At 32.8% G+C, this 19,148-nt stretch overlaps 1 protein-coding gene across 1 annotated transcript in view; it reads left to right on the top strand.

The window, feature by feature from the left end:
* Positions 1-19,148, top strand: part of TTN (titin) — a 244,075-nt gene that overhangs the window by 98,566 nt on the left and 126,361 nt on the right. Inside the window, exons 96-130 of the mRNA XM_063429784.1 lie at positions 22-114; positions 470-752; positions 1,068-1,251; positions 2,297-2,386; positions 2,481-2,748; positions 2,842-3,102; positions 3,305-3,514; positions 3,681-3,758; positions 4,168-4,194; positions 4,665-4,727; positions 5,751-5,819; positions 6,551-6,622; positions 8,037-8,321; positions 8,691-8,759; positions 9,152-9,226; positions 9,366-9,434; positions 9,675-9,755; positions 10,089-10,148; positions 10,494-10,571; positions 10,817-10,900; positions 11,452-11,535; positions 12,038-12,121; positions 12,256-12,330; positions 12,600-12,680; positions 13,208-13,270; positions 13,477-13,560; positions 14,167-14,247; positions 14,387-14,470; positions 14,804-14,875; positions 15,933-15,998; positions 16,840-16,923; positions 17,136-17,219; positions 17,872-17,925; positions 18,327-18,401; positions 18,523-18,606. Of these exons, the coding sequence (XP_063285854.1) occupies positions 22-114; positions 470-752; positions 1,068-1,251; positions 2,297-2,386; positions 2,481-2,748; positions 2,842-3,102; positions 3,305-3,514; positions 3,681-3,758; positions 4,168-4,194; positions 4,665-4,727; positions 5,751-5,819; positions 6,551-6,622; positions 8,037-8,321; positions 8,691-8,759; positions 9,152-9,226; positions 9,366-9,434; positions 9,675-9,755; positions 10,089-10,148; positions 10,494-10,571; positions 10,817-10,900; positions 11,452-11,535; positions 12,038-12,121; positions 12,256-12,330; positions 12,600-12,680; positions 13,208-13,270; positions 13,477-13,560; positions 14,167-14,247; positions 14,387-14,470; positions 14,804-14,875; positions 15,933-15,998; positions 16,840-16,923; positions 17,136-17,219; positions 17,872-17,925; positions 18,327-18,401; positions 18,523-18,606 (3,654 nt within the window). The remainder of the gene's footprint in view (positions 1-21; positions 115-469; positions 753-1,067; positions 1,252-2,296; positions 2,387-2,480; positions 2,749-2,841; positions 3,103-3,304; positions 3,515-3,680; positions 3,759-4,167; positions 4,195-4,664; positions 4,728-5,750; positions 5,820-6,550; positions 6,623-8,036; positions 8,322-8,690; positions 8,760-9,151; positions 9,227-9,365; positions 9,435-9,674; positions 9,756-10,088; positions 10,149-10,493; positions 10,572-10,816; positions 10,901-11,451; positions 11,536-12,037; positions 12,122-12,255; positions 12,331-12,599; positions 12,681-13,207; positions 13,271-13,476; positions 13,561-14,166; positions 14,248-14,386; positions 14,471-14,803; positions 14,876-15,932; positions 15,999-16,839; positions 16,924-17,135; positions 17,220-17,871; positions 17,926-18,326; positions 18,402-18,522; positions 18,607-19,148) is intronic.

The following is a 19,148-nucleotide window of genomic DNA, read 5'->3' as shown; positions in this document are numbered from 1 at the left end:
TACCTTTTTAAAATCTTTCAGAAAAAGCTGCAGCAGCTGCACCTGCAAAGAAAGCCCCCATTGAAGGAAAACTATTCTTTGTCTCTGAACCATCCAGTGTTAAAGTGGCTGAAAGTAAGTGTGCATCCAATAGCAAATTACTTTATCTTGCTTCTCGACTAGCATTCTTGGGGGGTTGCCTTTTTTAACCTGGAGGTTCTGTGTCTGACACTTCCTTGACAGGTGACTCTCTTATGTAGGTAGGGGAAATTGTATTTAGCTCCACCTACTCTTCACCAACTCTCGGGACCACATTCTTTGCTGCAAACTCTTCCTTCTTGATTGTACAGTTTATCTAGTTCTTCGCAGGAATACTCTTTCATTGTCCTACAGGATGAGGATATAGAGCTTTTCTGGAGCAGTGACACAGCAGTGCTTTAAGAGTTATCAATTATTGCATGTATATATAACATTCCTTTTTCTCCCGTAGAGGGCACAGCAACTTTCATTGCTAAAGTTGGTGGCGATCCAATTCCAAACGTAAAATGGATGAAGGGAAAATGGAGACAAATCAACCACGGTGGTCGTATCGTTGTTCAACAGAAAGGTGCAGAAGCCAAGCTAGAAATTAAAGACGTAACCAAAACTGACTCTGGACAGTACAGATGTGTAGCCTTTAACAAACATGGTGAAATTGAGTGCAGCACTAACCTTGGAGTTGAAGAAAAGAAATTTGAAACTCTTGAAGGAGACCTTAGAGCAAAACTGAAAAAGTGAGTAGAATATTGGGCAATTTTGCAAAGTCTAAATCCAGTTACAGTAAAGAATGTATTGATTTGTATATTCGTACAATGGGAGAAGGTGTATCCAAATCAAATAAGATGCTATTGATACAATGTCACTATTAATACTTTTATAAAAGCGTGTTTTGTAATAAATTACAATGAAAAGACATTGTTTGCAGTAGCCATATCGCTAAGAGGAAGCTCCAACAAAAAAAGAATTTCTCTTTCAATTTACAACTGGTATATTAAAATAAATAAATGCAATGAGTGCATTTTTATTTTATATGCTGAAATTTATTGCAGGACTCCAACCAGGAAGAAGGAAGAAGAGGAGGAGAAAGCCATTGACATCATGGAACTTCTGAAAAATGTGGATCCCAAAGAATATGAGAAATATGCCCGTATGTACGGCATTACAGATTTCCGTGGCTTGCTCCAAGCCTTTGAGCTTCTGAAGGCCAGCAGGGAAGAGGAAAGCCGTAGAATGGTACGTTGTCTTTCACTTTCTGTCCTAATGTGATATAAAATTATTTATTATTTTATTTATTTTTATGGGTTAATGCTTAAAGAAAATATGGTACACAGTACAGGCAGCAAATTGTGCCAGAGTTCTAAATGTATTAAATGTAGAAAATAATCCAGGCACTCCAACAAATTCCAAAATAAAGGCAATTTATTAGAACCAGGAACTACACAGCAACATTTTCAGCAACAGAGTTCTAAATTTAGACTGCCATGGTTACAGTTGCAGCCAGGAGGAATCAAAACAGAACTCACTTGGATTATTGCTAAATACACCTATTTAAAAAGGTTAATGGCCAAAAGATTACCTATGCTTACATCTCACGTCTTGGAGGGCATTATTTTTTTGATGCCACGTCTGAGTGCTCTACCAGTAGTTTTAAGTTTTAAAGCTGGCACGAAATTTGTTGGAGTAACAAGGACCTCTTGATATGTGCACAATATCAGTAAGTTAAGCGAAGTTGCATAATGAATGTAAGAAAAAATGAATACATACTTCATTACCAAATTTGAACTGAAAAACTGTAGTGGTAAATTAATAATTACTAAGTAGGACCTTACTTATTCTTCATTCTGCTTGTGTCATTTAGCTTTCATTGGTCCCGTGCTTTTATTGTATAGAATGAGGACCGATTTCCAGTTGTCATCTGGTGTCCATTTTAAATAGAACACCAGATGTCCCTTTAGAGGTCGCTTTTTAATAAGTAATTCAGATGTACAATTTATTTTAAAATAGTGACAGGAAATACTATTTACAGACTTGTATATGCATTAATTATCCAAAAAAATGCTTTTCAGGGCAGGAAAAAAAAAGAATATAACCTATGCTTATTTAATGATGGATGGCCAAAGTTGATGGGCCATTTGACTACAATATGACATTACCATTTTTGTTCATATGCTTCAAACATTTAATTGCAATGCAGGAATTGATTGCTAATCATAAAAATGAATTGTCAATCATATATGTGTAAATCTTTTAAAAACATTTTATATTTCTCAATGTATAGGAACTTGAATTTGAGGGAAGATCTCAGACTGAAGAGCAAGAGTTTGATGAGCTTGTATCATTCATTCAGCAACGACTTACACAGGCTGATGTAAGGACCCTGCTTGTAAATAATTACATACAATTAGTGATCTATTTATTGATGGAAACAGGAAATTCATTCATTTCATTGTTTGTTTTTGCAGCCTATTAACTTGATTAAGGATATTGAAGATCAAACTGTGGAAACAAAGAAAGATGCTGTCTTTGAATGTGAAATCAAGATCAACTACCCTGAAATCAAGCTGTCCTGGTACAAAGGAACCCAAAAACTGGATTCTGATGAGAAATATACTATCAGTATCCAGGAGGATCGACATATTCTTAAGATTAAGAATTGCCAAATTCAAGATCTAGGCAACTACAGGGTTGTATGTGGACCACACATATCTAGCGCCAAACTAACTGTGATTGGTAAGTATGTTTAGCATATTTCTTTTGTTTTCTTTTAGTTGTATGTATTTTTTAACTTTGGTGTGCTAACAGTCTTACTTTTTTCCTGTCTAGAACCAGCTGTAGAAAAGCATCTTGAAGACAGCTCAATTAAAGAAGGAGTCAGTAGTACTCTAGTCTGCGAGTTTTCTATTCCAAATGTGAAATCCAAGTGGTACAAAAATGGAAAAGTAATTGAGCCACGGGGAAGGTACAGGACAGAAATCAATGAGAAGATACACAAACTTATCATCCAAGATGTCAGAACAGAAGATCAAGGACAGTACACATGCAAATATGAAAATCTGGAAACAACTGCTGATTTGATTATCGAAGGTTAGTATACTGATAAAATCTGTGATATCTAAACTTTTGCTCAGATTTTTAAGAATAAGTCATTTGAATGTTTCTAAATTCCTGGAAACATTTTAAATAACCTTTGTAAATATTGTTATTAGAACAACCTAGTAGGTATACTGAGTACATATAATAAATGTTACATAATATTTAAAAAATCGCATTTCCTTTTCATACACAGCTGAACCAATTCAGTTTACTAAAACCATTCAGAACATTGTTGTGAGCGAGCATGAGTCTGCAACCTTTGAGTGCGAAGTATCCTTTGATGATGCTGTGGTAACATGGTATAAAGGAACAACAGAACTCCAGGAAAGCTCCAAATACAGTTTCAGAAATGAAGGCCGTTGGCACTACATGACCATTCACAATGTTACAGCAGAAGATGAAGGTATGCATTACTTTCATATCATCTATGATTGAAAACATTGGTAAATTGGCTTTAACCACCAATATCTTTTTGTTTTACGACAATGTTAGGTAGTCCATTATCCCCTACGTTGTACAGCATTACCTTATAGACTTGGTATAATATATGCTTTATTTCCATCATACAGGAGTCTATTCAGTTATTGCCAGCCTTGAACCAAGAGGTGAAGCCACAAGTACAGCCGAATTGTACTTGACAACTAAAGGTTAGTGATCTTTCAATAGTTCAATGTTGTACATTAAATGTAAAGTTTCCATTGGCTCTTTGATCTGAAAGGGATGTAAAACACACATCTACTCATTCCTTTGCTCCTGGTTACGACCCTTTAAAAGGTCAATTCAAGCATCATGCAAATTAAAGACTTTTTGTGTATAAAGAAAATCTTCTTAGTGGGAATAAAACAAAATATCAGCTATAGACTGTTATCCTTATGTCTTAAACAAAGCCTTTAACCATGAATGCATCCTTTATTTTAACCATAACCAAACATTATTTTATGTGAATACATTTAATGCTATGGTAAAAACTACCTAGAATTTCCAAAAGTCATGTTGGAATGAAGATTAATTAATGTACAAAAATATACAATGCCTGTTTCACATTTGTTTTTGCAGAGATGAAACTTCAACTAAAACCACCAGGTAAGAGACAGATACATTACATATTGTAGTATTTTCAAAGGAAGTCTGATTATAAAAAAAAATTACAGTGTGAATTATGAACTGCAATCTATGATTAAAATATTATTTAATAGCTAAAAAAAATCACTATAGTCCATTGATCATATAAAAAGGAAATACATATATTTAAAGATGCACAGTTTTTTAATGTACATGAAGAAATTGTGACTCCTGTTGTAAAAAGTTAGGAGGGTATTTATATATTTATTATGACTGTTCGGTGGATAAACCTCCTTCTTTTTGCCTTAGAGTGTTGGTTGTTTCGTTTTTTGTTTTTCTTCAAAATAATACAATTGTACAGTTCCCTTGTAAAAAAACAAAAAAAAGTGGGATAATTTGAATAGCTGACGTTTGTTAACAGATTTTGCAAAACTTTGTTTTTATGTTTTCCCCATGCAAATGTGTGCTTATATATTGTATTTGCTTTACAGATGTACCTGACACCAGAGTACCGTACATTTCTGAACCTCTAGAAGAAGAGATTTTGACAGAAGGTAGGAAAATAATACATTATATACATTGTAAGAAGTTGAAATCAAGGTGTAGTCAAAGACCAGTAGATAACTACAGGTAGTCTAAATGCTCCAATGTGAAGAATAGAATCCCTCTGCACAGGATAAAAAAGCATTCATCATAACAAACACATTTCATTCTATTGTATCAGATTTTAAAATTTGCTCCTAAAAGCAAAGGTTAAAAAGATTTAGTGGCTTTTAAATAAAAAAAAATAAAAAATAAAAACCTCACAATAAAATATATACAAATAATAAATGGGTATTTATGTATTTATTCAAAGAAATTATCATTCCACCCCCTGTACCAGAAGAGAAGAAACGAACAAGAGGTATAACAATTCAAGCATTTTTTAAGATCATACATTAACACATGTATTAACGAAAAAAAAGTCTGAGCATCAAATGTCCATTACTAAACAAAAATGTCAATCTACTAAAATATTAGGTTTCCCATTTAGACAATCACTACTAGGTTTCTCTTTAGCAACCAATATTTTTTTAAATTACATTTCATTATTTCAGTCAGCCTAGTCATGGGAGATTATTTAATTTTTTCCCCTCTAATTTTAACGATGTATCTTGTGTACCAGGAGTACATCCTTTTAAACCTCTGAGTTAGAACTTCATTTCCGAGCAGTGCCAGATTTTCAGCTGAGGTTGATAAAATGAATACCATGATGATATATAATGGTAATATCTAGCAGACAATTAGATAAATTCTGAGAGAGTACCTTAAGCACATTGAGTCTCCTTTGGAAGAAAACAGATTTGTATTATTCTTGCAGATTTTGCTAACTTTAAGTTCATCCACATGCTGTAATCCTGTACATTATTTATTTTAATGAATTCACCCTAGATGGTAGACTGTAGATCACCGAGTGTAATCCCTTAAAATGACATGAGACCTACACATCAGTAACAATACCAAGAGTCAGTGTAAAGGCATCACTCTGACTATCTCAATTGTCACTTTAAACATTTACCTCTTACAATTTTTCTCAGTGCCCAAACCTGGTGTGAAAGTTCCTAGAGATGTACCAGATGTTGGAGAGGAAATACCATCACGTAAAAGTAAGTATGCATAAAGAGACTTACACACATAGTTCCTCTAAGCTTGATTCTACTTCTTGTTTCACTGCAGTGTAGTGGTACTTGCTGTGGTCACTACGCAACAAGCCTTATTAAAATCCAGAATGTAATACTACCGGTATTTTAGTTTTTACTATGTTCATTTGCATCCTGTACATTATTTGCCTATATCACGGCAGATATATGTAAAAGTCACACATTACATAATGTATTTAACATGACTGTCATGTTTATGTTTTCCCCCACAAATCATTGGCCAGAGACAGGGTTAAATGTTGTGTAACTATTGGAAATAATTAAATTAATACCAGGCAAATTCTTACAAATTATCCCCATTCCCCATCCCCTTACCCCCCTTTACCCTCCCCTCTCCCTCCCCCCTCCAAAAAAATGAAATCACAGTTACTTTGCATGCATTACTAAATGTTGTACCTATTCAATGTCCCAATGGATGTCAATCTGGTGTTGTATTATGGACATCTGTATTCATTGTCTTTTATGGATTGTCCACACGTGTGTTTTAGTGTCTTCTTTTTATGGAGTTATCTCCTACTTAATGCAACCAAATTGTGAGTAAGAAACATACACATTTAATTTAAAAGAACTATCTATACTGTCTTATAATGCAGTAGGATAACATTGGATGATATGAAAAAGAAAATTCATGTAGTATATTTTGCATACATTGTAAATATGTTATCATATTATCGAAGTTTCTGCAGTTGGCAGGAAGCAAAAAGTCCTAGCACCACCTGCTGCTCCTGCACCTGCTCCTCCTGCTAAAGGTAAACAGATAGGCCTAGATACTATAATGTGTTCTGTGTGGCAAAAAAATAAATGTATAATTGCACACTAAACAGTCACATTTATATGGCCAGCAATTAAACAAAATTAAACAAAAAGAGCTTTCTCATCATGCTTCAATAGATAAAGTGGGTCCATGCATTGTATAACCAACCAAAAACAATTATCAAACAGGTTAATACACCGCATGTGATACAATAGAATCTCAAGCACATCAAGATTCTAATAAACATTGTTGTTTTTAATCCATGTGTGTACACTCTAAAATGTATGTTTTTGTCCATGTATTGATCTTAATCTGCCTTACACTATTCTTAATGCACTTAATATGTTCACATCTTTTTTATATGTATTCCTACCATTTAAAATCAGAAACAAAAAGAGCCACAAAGAACAAAAATCTTCAACATCATTTCTTACCATGCATGTAACGTGTTTTGGCAAGCAAATACTCTTTAACCTTCAATACTAAAAATGAATTACAGCCTGTTATTGTCTTCACTGTTTATGTGTTGTGTCCGTGTAAGCACCAAACAGTCCTTTACAAGTATTTTATATGTTTCAGCATTTAATATAAACAATAAATATATTTTTATGGGGACATTACTTGGTTTGCTATTGCACAAGTTGTAGTACTTGTTCAAATTTCAGAATTATAGGTTTTGTTCCTGGAAGGGTCAACTTAACTTTTCATTCTTCCGTGGTCTATAAAATAAATATTAAATTGGGCAAAATGTTTTTGGCTTAGTTTTTTTTAAGGAATTTAGAGGGAGCCCCTTTAGGTGAAAAACTCTAAAAATATATTTTGAAAATAGCTAGTATTACGGCTGGTATACATGTCGCATACATATGTCTTTATTTTTGTGATAAAGCTATATTTTGATGGTTCTGTGTAGTAAACTCCCAGACTATATTTCAATATAGTTTTGCATATTGTATGGAACTCTTTTTTTCTAAGGGGTTTCATGACATAAAATAAATTCTATTAATTAAACATTTATTCACATAAAAAGTGTCTCAGCAGATGTTGGTGATTTATTACATAGAATCTTCAAGTGTTTAAGTCTTTGTGTTTGTTTTGTAATTGTATTTTTCATTCATGTATTATGTTCTTATAATGCTTCGTCTTAATTCATCTCTTTTCTCTTACCTTATGAGGATAAGATATCTTAATAAGATATTTTACTTGGCACCGGAAGTAGTGTTCAACTTTTTTATTGCACTCTACTTTGGTACTAAAATATGGTTTATCTTGCAATTTTTTATACCTTAAGCTGTATTACCATACAGTATATTAACTTTTTAACTTTCAGCAATTACTCTTATGTTCTACCTCTTAACAATGTCTTTGTTAGAAATCTCTTCTGTCTTTTAACATGAGTAAATGTTTTAAAGTTCCCGCGCCAACCAGGAAAAGGGAAGAGAAGGGAAGGGAAGTAGTTGCTGTGTCCCGGAAAAAAGCAGAAATTTATGAAGAAGTTTATGCTGAACCTGAACCTATTTATCAAGAAGAAGAAGAGATTTATGAGAAGGAGGAAGCTTATGAAGAGGAATATGGAGAAAGAGAAGATGTCTATGAGAGACATGTTTATGAAGAGGAAAAAAAATATTATGAACAAGAAGTCTATGAGCAAAAACAAGAATATTATGAAGAAAAAAGAGAACATTATTTAAAAGAAGGTATATGATCGTTATTTTGTTTTTTATTAAAGGGGCTGGTTCAACTGATTTTTTTAATGTTTTTGATATTGTACTGTTATTATCTTAAATCTAGGTTATTTGATCTTCAGGCTATCTATGCTTTTTTTTGTATTTGAACTTGTAACTCCTTCTGTTCATTGTGTAGTAAGTACAATTACTTATTTTAACGCTCTTCACAAATGGTTATAGAATCCCTGATTCATCTTAATCTGCACACTTTACACACTCATTCAGTAAGGAATTTCCAAATATATCCAAGTAAATCTATTGTGATATCAAGACAGTTCTGTTCTAAACACACTACTATTTGGAATCTACAATACATTTTTGTTTGAAATTTCCTTTTAGTGGTAGAAGAGGACATTCCACAGAGAAGGATAGAAGACGTTGAACGCAGAAGGCTAGGAGTTGCAGCAGGTACATAAGAAGTCAAGTCCTAATGAAGTGAAAAATAAGAAACACAAGTTAACACATAATTAGTACTTTTTGTGCTTAGAACTTGTAGTTAAGATTATAATTATGTTTTCAAAGGAAGAATGCATACCCTGTGTAATCAAAATGTAATGTTTTTAAGTTTAATTTAAATTATTTATTGTTATTTCGTTAACTTTTTCATGAGTGCTGATTTGGTAATATGAACTGAATCACGCAACATTTGTTATAAATGGATCAGTGGACAGAATATATATAGAAAACAACAATTTGATTTTGTTTGTAATTGTTAATATGCCCCAAATTCATAATTTTTTTATAGCTTTAAATAGATTTATTTGTAGATATAGTCATTTTATTGTGTGATCTTACTGTAGTCAGGAAACCTGTTGACGAGCAATTTGAAAGAACCTCCGTGAGCCGCCAAGAGCAAGCCGGGATCAGGGCACGAGGTAATATAGTTATTATACTTAACATAATGTAAATATTTTGTCCGTCCCCAATTTTTTTTGTGTTTTGTATTGATACCCTTTTGCTTCTTTAGTGTAATTTATATGTAAATATGAATATATATGTTTATATTTTTTAAAGTACAAGAAAAGGCTGTACCCGGAAAACCTACAGCAGTCCCTGTTTATGAGGAGATTGAAGAACAGAGAGGTAATTAAAAAAGTAGCATTAATATTGGATGTATCTTAAATAATAGTTTAAAACCCATTAGTATTATGATAGCATCATGGAATATAGAGCAAAGCCTCATTAAAACTAGCCCTACCTATGCTTGATTAAACACTAGGGAAAATATATCAGACATACTAATACAAAACAATTTTGTACAGTGCAGTACTTCAACACTAGGACTTTATAAACAATCGTTAAATATGAACGTTATTTTTTAAGTACAAGAGTCAAGAAAATGGGCATCCGAAGAAGAGATTTCTATTTCCATGCGTAGAAAAGAAAAAATTACATCTGTAAAAGGTATGAATGGCAAATTGGATATTGTGGCTATGAAAAAAATTAATCAAAAAGGAAACGAGCTACAATATCCACAAAACTTCATAAACTGTATGGTTATACTATGATGAAGTTTTGATGCTACTTTAAGTTATAATATATCCTAATATATAACAATTAACAAAAACAAGAGGATCATCTACAGCTGTTACTAAACTGCCCTTTAAATGCTCATTAATCTTTTTTTAGCTTCTATATGAGTCACGTCTTCATCTGTGCTTTTGACATATCTTTAATGGTTACACATTTTTGTAACATGAAATAAAAAATAATATATTCTTATGTTATTTTATTCAGTACCTGAGAGAGAAGAGATCCAGTTTGCTCTAAAAGAAGAAGAGGCAGCACCAGGCAAAGGTATGTCGAAACCAGGATCAATCATGATTGCCATTCATGTTTACCACTCATTGACACTATACATGTTTGTATGTTGCTGTTTTATGGTATAAGTCTCTAGCTCTTGTTTTCTTGTTTTCTTATTTTCTTATTTTCATGTCACATTTATGTTGTCTTTTTCCTGTCCGTTTCTTTTATCCATCTGTATCGTCTCACCTACTACATTTAAAGTATAAAAATGTTTATCATCTTAAGGAAAATCTTTTACAAACTCTTGAATGTAATTTAGAGATACACAGTTGAGAGTTCAATCTTTGCTTGGTGTTATATACATGTTTTGCTATATATTTTTTCATTATTCAATAGTGCCATCTGTCCGCGATAGAGCTGCTATAGAAGAAAAAGTGTCTATATCTGTTTCTAGAAAGGAAGAGATTTCTGAAGGTACAGTGAATTCTTTGTTTGATAACACTCTAGTAGCAGAGCTGTTCAGGGACCAACTTTATCATAACGCCATGAATGTTTCAGATAAATTAGCTGGTGGTATATTTTAAACACCAAATAAACACTCATATGTGGCCATCTAGGTCACTGGACAGCCCAGCTTTAGAACACTAAGGAACATTTTATGGAAACGCAATGTTGTTTGCACTAGGTAGCATGACTTAAGTGTGTCAATATCTTTAAAGTGACGAGGTTTCCAAAGAGAGCTATTGATGAAGAGAAAGTACCTGCTGCAGCCCTTAAAAGGGAAGCTGTTCCAGCACCTAAAGGTATACAAAGTGGTGCTGGTTTCTTTGTGCACTTACTCAGACTTGCTTCTTAACATCTCATCAGTTGTTATCTGTTGTCTTTTGTTATCAGCACACAGGCTGTGTTTGTTAAATACTTGGATAAGAACTAGAGAATGCATGGTATAAATGTACCGCCAGAAATGTCTTTGTTTTTAGGGTTTTTTTTCAGTGAAAGGCTTGTGGATAATATAATAACCATTGGACATAAGTGGTAGAGGCTAATAAAGAAATTAAATTTAATGTCAGTACTAAAACTTTTATGCATTTTAGCCTATAGGGCTAAAACAGTAACGCAAAACTGAGTTTAAAATCAGCAACTAGTAAGCATTATATGTAGACCCTAATACAATAACCAAAACTAAACATGCCTGGGACATCTATAGCATTAAAACAAAAAATAATGGAAAGATTGGCAAAATCGATAAGCTAAGTGGTTGCTGGCTGCTGCTGAGTCTTTCTTTAATTTATTCTTGCAAAACAACATCCTTCATAAAAGGACAACATTGTAATTAAATAATATTTTTTTAAAGTGGCAGAAGTTCCCAGAAAGCCTGTACCAGAAGAAAGGGTGCCTGTAACTGGTCTTAAAAAGGAGGAAGTTTTACCATCTAAAGGTATCACTGTTTTCTGTGTAATACACCTTGGCTTCAAAAAAATACAGAACCCTATGTATGCGCACGCAACTTATTTCTTGGCTGTACACGTGGCTTATTTTGTCTGTTGTGTCTATATGTTGAAAATACTTTGCATAAACTTGCATTGTGCTAAACCTTCTTAAGCTCCGTCTTTATGTGGTTCGCAGGAGTTCTACGTTTTCTAATCTTCCATGTATTTCGTGTAAAACTGGATTGTCCTTGTCTGTAATAATCAGTAGTTGTTTTTGTTTGTTCAATGCTTTAATGTCACCGGCTAGATAAAGCATCAGTGTATGTCTTCTTTGTTTACATTTGTTATATTCTGTTATGTTTTGTCTTCTTCTATGTTCTTAAGTAACTGATCTGTGTTTAAGCATCGTAATACAATACATCATAACACGCAGTTTGCATTTGCATGAAGGCATGAAATCAGAACCCCAACGCATTAAAATGGGAATTCATTAGTTTAATATGTTTATAGTTCCTGAAGCTCCTAAGAAAATTACTCCTGAAGAAAAACTGCGTGTAGGCGTTCCCAAAAAAGAAGTGGCTCCACCATCTAAAGGTATCAAATTGAAAGTTTTTTTTGTTTTTTTTTTACATTATGTTTGGCATAGTTTATTGTCTTACAAAACATTAGTACATGTTACTCATAGGCTATAATATAGAACTTAAAGCAATTGAAATGAATTTCTTTAGTGCCTGAAGTGCCAAAGAAAGTTCCTGAAGAAAAACTGCCATTTGCTCCTAAAAAGGAGGTTCTACCAGCAGAAGGTACATTTGTTCTTTACACCTTCAACATTAGTTGTTTTGTGTTCCAGTCTTCCTTAAGCTGTTCTTATGACTAATTGTATTATTCTTATATCTGTGCCTGTACATCTCTCTATATATATACATCAAATATGTGTTTGTTTTGTTTGCAATCACCATATCTGTAATATATGTAATATATGCATGTCTAGAAGTCCTTACTCTAAAGCATATTTAAATGCGTCTTTGTATGTAAATGGCAACAATTCTAAAAGCATATAATATATTTTAAGTGCCAGAAAAGCCAAAGAGACCGGTTGTTGAAGAAAAAGTACCTGAGGCCGTCCCTAAAAGGGTGGCACCACCAGGCAGAGGTATCATGAAAATGCAGCTTTATGACATTTGGATTTTTACGCACTTATGCTTTGCATTCTGCCGCTTACAAACAATATATTAACCATTACAGAATGACAAATTCACTATGGTTTTATATATGTGGTGTGTTTTGTGTTTAACGTGTGTCTTTTCTGTATTTGTTGTTCGTACAAATTATGGCTCGTTTATCTCTAGTGCACATAATAAAATAGCTCATTTTTATGCTTAGTTCAAATTCAATACTTATCAATGCATTTATTTTAAAATGTACGAATCGGTGTTTTTGAGAGGTAAGTAAATATTCTTTTATTCAAAGAATAAAAAATAAATCTTGCATATGTTATTTGTTTGTGATCGTTTTGTTTTTTGTATGTTAACTTTTCACAAAGCTTAAGTCTAAAAGCTTTTAATTGTTGCTTTTTTGCACTGACCACTGGATGACTTTACTGCTAGTGGGACTCTTATAATTTACAATTTAGATCAAAAGCATGTGGGAACAAATACTAAATATTAATATCTTTTAAAGTACCCGAAGCACCCAAGAGACCAGAAGAACCAATTCATAGAATGGCAGAAGTTGAGGTTAAAGGTATACAACTTAAAATATTTTAAAGTCAAATGTGTTATCTGTTTTGTTTAGCCTGACACTATATGGCATGAGGCATTACTAAGTAAGCCTGTTTGTTGTATTATTGGGTTATTTGCTTCTAGTATATACATGATTTCTTATAGAGAAGATCTGCAACTTAGAACTAGTATTAGAAATTTAACACTAAATTAATGTATTTTTTAAAGTGCCTGAAGCACAAAAGAGGCCAATCTCTGTGGACAAAGTGCCAGTTGCCCTTCCCCCAAAAGTAGAGGTTCCTGTTGCTAAAGGTATATAAAGACATAAACAGGAGTATTAAATGTAGAAATATTTTGTCAACCCACCATTTGCACTTACTGAATGGTACTATGAAGAGTCAAAATGAAAAGTAACCTGAAAATTAAACAAAGTTAAAGCTTTCACTTATATGTTACTAATCTCTTCCATTAGTCTTCAGTGTGTGTCTCTTGTCTTCTGTGAATTGTATCTGTGTGTTCTTTTATGTCATGTTTGCATGTTGTAACTCTTCATAGGTTTTTTTTTTTTGGGGGGGGGGGGGTTTAAACAGGCTATACTAAAATAAAAGGACCCTTAGGTCTGCAGTGTTGACTAATAATTTTGTAAAATAGATGCTTTTCTAAATACCCTTATAACAAATTTAAAATCCGTGCAAATAATATTACTTTTTTTTTATGAAAATGGACTACAGGTTAACAATACCAAAAAATAACATAGTGTATCAAATAAACTAATTTTTGTACATATTTAAATGTTTGTAAAGTTTGTATGTCCATCCATGTCGATGTGTTGCTGAACCTCTCTTTAATCTTATCTTTTTATGCCATAATTGCATAAATGAAATTTAGATTAATTTAAACAAATATATGTATTTAAAGTTCCTGAAGCTCCCAAGAGACCTGTTCCAGAGGAGAAAAAACCTACAGCTGTACCACGAAAGGAGGAACCACCAACAAGAGGTAACCTTTGCCTTAGAAACACTAAACTTGCTTGTGAGCATTAAAACTATTTTTGTTCTAAGACGCTTGTGCTTGCATTTATCATAATGCAGTTTTTATCATGAGCAAATTGAAATAAGCCTATACAATATCTTTAAAGTTGCTGGAGTTCCAAGGAGAGCTGCTCCTGATGAAGAGGTACCAGACTTTGCTCCCACAATAGAAGAAGAGCGTCCATCTAAAGGTACAACCAGTAAAGGATATTATTTCATACAATTTATTAGATGAGAGATTAGACCTGTCAACATATTGTGTACGGCACTGGAAAGTTTCCTTGTTTAAATGTGGTCTTAACACCCATCAAAATATGCTATTACAACTCATTTATTATATGACAAAAGTAAGCTCCCATGTCTGATACGAGGAAAGTGTCTTCTGGCAACAAACATTCTTTTTGTGTTTCTTAAAAAGTCTCTTGTTTTTATTAGAAGCTTCTATACTCTTCTTGGTGATGTACGTGTCTGTCTTTATTTATATCTTTTATTACAACTTCTGAAATGATGTAATATTCTTTAAGTGCCCACAAAGCATGTACCAGAAGAGAGAGTGCCCAGCATTCCTAAAAAAGAGGAGGCGCCACCATCTAAAGGTAGATAGCTATCCTAATATTATTGATACATATACAGAATAAAACGAACAATCAGTGTACATAATATCACCAGTCGTAAAAAGTGTATGGTATTATAACACAAATACAACCATATCACTAGCAGATACTGGGATAACAGAGAAGACCTAAAAACAAGATTAAAACAACATAGTGTGTACTGTTAAAACAAAGTACAGTGTAAAATACAGCAGTTGGCCTCTCACTCACATGGCCCAGAGCCATCCCAGGCTCTGTATTTTAAGCTCAGAGGTGCCAGTACTGGCTACTAAATCCTCGTTGTCTGAACAGGAAACTGGGCATCAGATGCTTAGGCAGGATAAAAACTTGATTCCTCAATACATAAATATAAATACAAGCATATAAGGTGCTTAAATTCAAGTGGGTGAGAAACCAAATGGTAAAAAAACACACTGGCCACCGAAAAATGTAATACACGAAATACAAAATATCAAATAAAAGCAGCAGACAAGTTTCGGCTGGCCAGTGTGTTTTTTACCATTTGGTTTCACCACTCTTGAATTTAAGCACCTTATATGCTTTATTTATATTTATGTATTGTGGAATACAGTTTTTTATATGGTTGTATTTGTATTCTAATACCATACACTTTTTACCACTGGTGATTTAATGTACACTGATTGTTCGTTATTCTGTATTTGTCACTTTGTGTTTTTTGGGGGGAAACACTTCACATATCAGTGTTTGTGGATCTTACCCCCATTGTATAATTTGTAAGAAGCACCTTAACACACTTTACTTGTATATTATTGATACATAGTTTAATGTTGGTGTGTCCATTTCCAATGCTGAACAATCTGCAGTATGCAGATATCTAAATCTTTAAGGCTGTTTGACTGTGACCTTATAATAAGTCTGTTGTAGATGTGTGTGCGAAGAACGTATATATACAAGAATATATGTTGAGTTAGTATGTAACTGTAGTATAAGCATTACTATCAGTTCAAACTCTTAATTTACATTTAAACCTGTTGATATTAAATTAAATGATTTCTGATATAAAATAATGTATTTAAAGTTCCTGAAGCACCAAAGAAACTACCAACCCCTGCTCTTAAAAAAGAAGAGGTCAAACCTTCAAAAGGTAGATTAATTTATTATTTTTTTTAAACATATTTTAAGCTCCTCAACGTTCACTATGTGTCACTCTTTACATTTGCTAAAACCAAAATATGCTTGCTTGCCTTCACTATATATGTGCTCTGGTAGCATGCAGTCCAGACTCTAAGTTGAATAGAGAGTTTATTATCACACTGCTAATATTGTATTAGTATGTGGATATTGACACAAAATTAGTATTACGGTATTTTTAAGTTCTACCCTTTTTATGTCTCACATAGAGTCACAGTAGAGTCATGTAGAGACCCAAGTTTGGAAACAATAAGTTGTTGTGCCAAAATGCTATTCACTACCTGGTTTGAAAACTAGAAACAAATAGCTTCCACATTTACTTCTGAGGAAACCGTAGAAGTTTCATCACTATTGCTTATTCTGTTGATGGCGTTGGGGTTTTGCGAGTTAAAAATAGTCCATTTGTTTGCATTATATGTATAGTTAGAAGAGCCAGGCATGCTGCGTTTAGTGGTTATGTAGTTGCTTTTTAACATAAGTGGCTTTGGTACTTTTTTAATATCTTCCTCTACCAAGCGTTCTGTTTTAAAACACACATACCCTGTAATACACATTAGATAACATAACTTAGATACCTGAGTGTTTTACTCAGTAGGTGTAATATAATTTCACCAGGCTTCCTAAAGTGAGACTTCTTTTACCCCTCATATACAAGCATCTAACTTTATATATGGTGTACGTCTTTGCTGTTTTTAGGTGTTTCTGTTTGTATGTTCTTAGTATTTTTATCTGTGTAAACTTTACTGAAAGTACTAGAAATATGACATTCATTGCACCATATTGCTATTTTGAAGTTCCGGAGATGCCTAAGAGAAAGATTCCTGAAGACAAACCAGCTGCAATTGTTCCAACAAAGGAAGAAGTTGCTCCACTCAAAGGTATTTTTCAGACCCAATCAGAAAAATCTAAAATAAAGACAGAAAAAAACTTCTATTCTTATTTTTGAAATTGAGACACTGTCTGTCTGTATTTCTGGTTTGTCAGTTTTCTACGTAGTGTTCCTTGTGACATGTGATGTCTCTCTTACCATCTTATTGTGTCGCTAGTCAATGTTTTTAATCGTGATTTGTGATGTGTTACTGTGTCTTAGTTCCTGAGGTCATTAAGAAACCAAAAGCTGCAGGAAAGCTACCCATTGCTGCTCCTGAAATACCTGAAGCTCCTCCATTGAGAGGTACATTAGTTCAGGCTGTGTGTCTGTCCTGTGTACATTTCCTTTATCATAGTTTATTTAATACTAATTAAGTAGATAGATTTATTTCATCTGTATATAGAAGAAAATGTGCATTATGGACACATTAACTTTCACCATCAACCCAATAGAACACTTTATATAAGTCATGTTTGTTTTCAGCTAGAGGCCTTCAGAAATTTTTATTTTGCCATCAGCTTAACTGAAAATAACACAAGCTCCTTGAGCCCAATTTTTTTCACTGATGTAGTATGAACTCATCCAAAGCTGTATACATCTATGTGGAATAAGCTCACCCCATTCCCTCTTATACAGTTTAACAATACAGTGGTAAGAAAATCATTGTTGAGATTCTTTCCACTAGTGATTATCATCTAATAAACAGTTCACGGAATCAAAAAGGTGTTGAAGAGGTTATCTTGCTACATCTTTTTATCTTCAAATCAATATTAGTAGTACGAATTCTTCTGTTTGCTGAACATGAATTTGTTCTATGGCCTCTATTATCTGTCTTTCCTACGTGTTTTATGTAAGTTCAAAATAAAAATGAAATTTTTACATTTTGTATGTCTTTGTATGTTTTGTCTGTAATGCTTCCAGGCTATTTTCTTATACAAAATTCTTATTTTTAAAGTCCCTGAAGCCCAGAAGAAACCCACCCCAGTAGAAAAAGTTCCACCAGCTAAAGGTATATCTCGGGAATTTAAACACAACAACTATTGCCTTTTTATAGTGTGCTTTACAAACATCAACTAACATATGTATTTTAAAACAAGTTGTGCACAATAATATTGCTGCTTCTAATAATTATTACTAAGCGTTTAATTTTAAAAAAATTACATTTAAAAAAAAGTATTACATTTATTTACGCAAGAGGAAAAATCCTAGTAAGCATGTTAACTGTGTTTGTCCTATGTGTTCTTGTCAGTCTCACTTGATGTTTTAAGTTTGTCCTATATGTTCTTGTCTGTCTCACTTGATGTTTTCAATATACTCTTACACATTCCTCTTTACATCTTTGAGCCAACTGGTGTCACCAAGAGATGTGCTATATATCTTATAAATATTTCTTTAAATATTTCTTTAAAGTGCCTGAAGTTCCAAAAAAACAAGAAGACAAGATACGCATTAGTTCCAAAAAAGTTGAAGCTCCAACTCCGGCAGGTACATTGAGCTCTTAACAAAAATACCTTGCAGTGAAGACTTGTGTGTGATTTTAGTTTTATATGTTTACTAATGTGTGTCTGTGTACAATGTATCTTCTTTTTTAAATTACTCTTTTAAGTACCTGGTGTGACAAAGAAACCAAAAGAAGAAGAAAAAAGACCAATTATTCAGGCCAAAAAAGAAGTCACTACCCCACTTTCAGGTATATACACTGGCTGTGGCAGGAATGTGATTGTGTGTTACATAACATAGAACATAACGTAAACAATTTTTTTGGAAAATAATATTACAAATTTATTCTAGTAATAAAGGACTGATATAAAAATGTTTATATTATCCAAAATTCCATATCTGTTGAAATGCTATCAAAATATATGATACATACATAAAATTAACTAAAATTATTCAAATGTGAATTCATTAGAATATGACAAACTCAAATACAGCATGTACAACATTTAATTTTTTTTTTAAATATTAACATTCACAAAAAAATTAATTGTAAGACCTGTCATTTTACAACATAAAAAGCAATAACAATACTAAGTAGTAGGGTAAAACAAAATATGGTAATTAGTTAATATATATTTCCTAACTTTATGTGGACAATGGCCTCAATTTAATATTATTTTATAAGTTTTTCAATCGATTTCATATTTGTTTCTAAACTTTTACAATTATTTGATATTATGAAAAATATACATTGATATATTAATGTACTTTTGTATATTTTAATATTTGGGG

This window comes from Pelobates fuscus, chromosome 8 (genome assembly GCF_036172605.1).
Source record: "Pelobates fuscus isolate aPelFus1 chromosome 8, aPelFus1.pri, whole genome shotgun sequence".
In the NCBI taxonomy this organism is placed as follows: Eukaryota; Metazoa; Chordata; class Amphibia; order Anura; family Pelobatidae; genus Pelobates; species Pelobates fuscus.
This window is presented reverse-complemented; position numbering and strand designations above follow the sequence as displayed.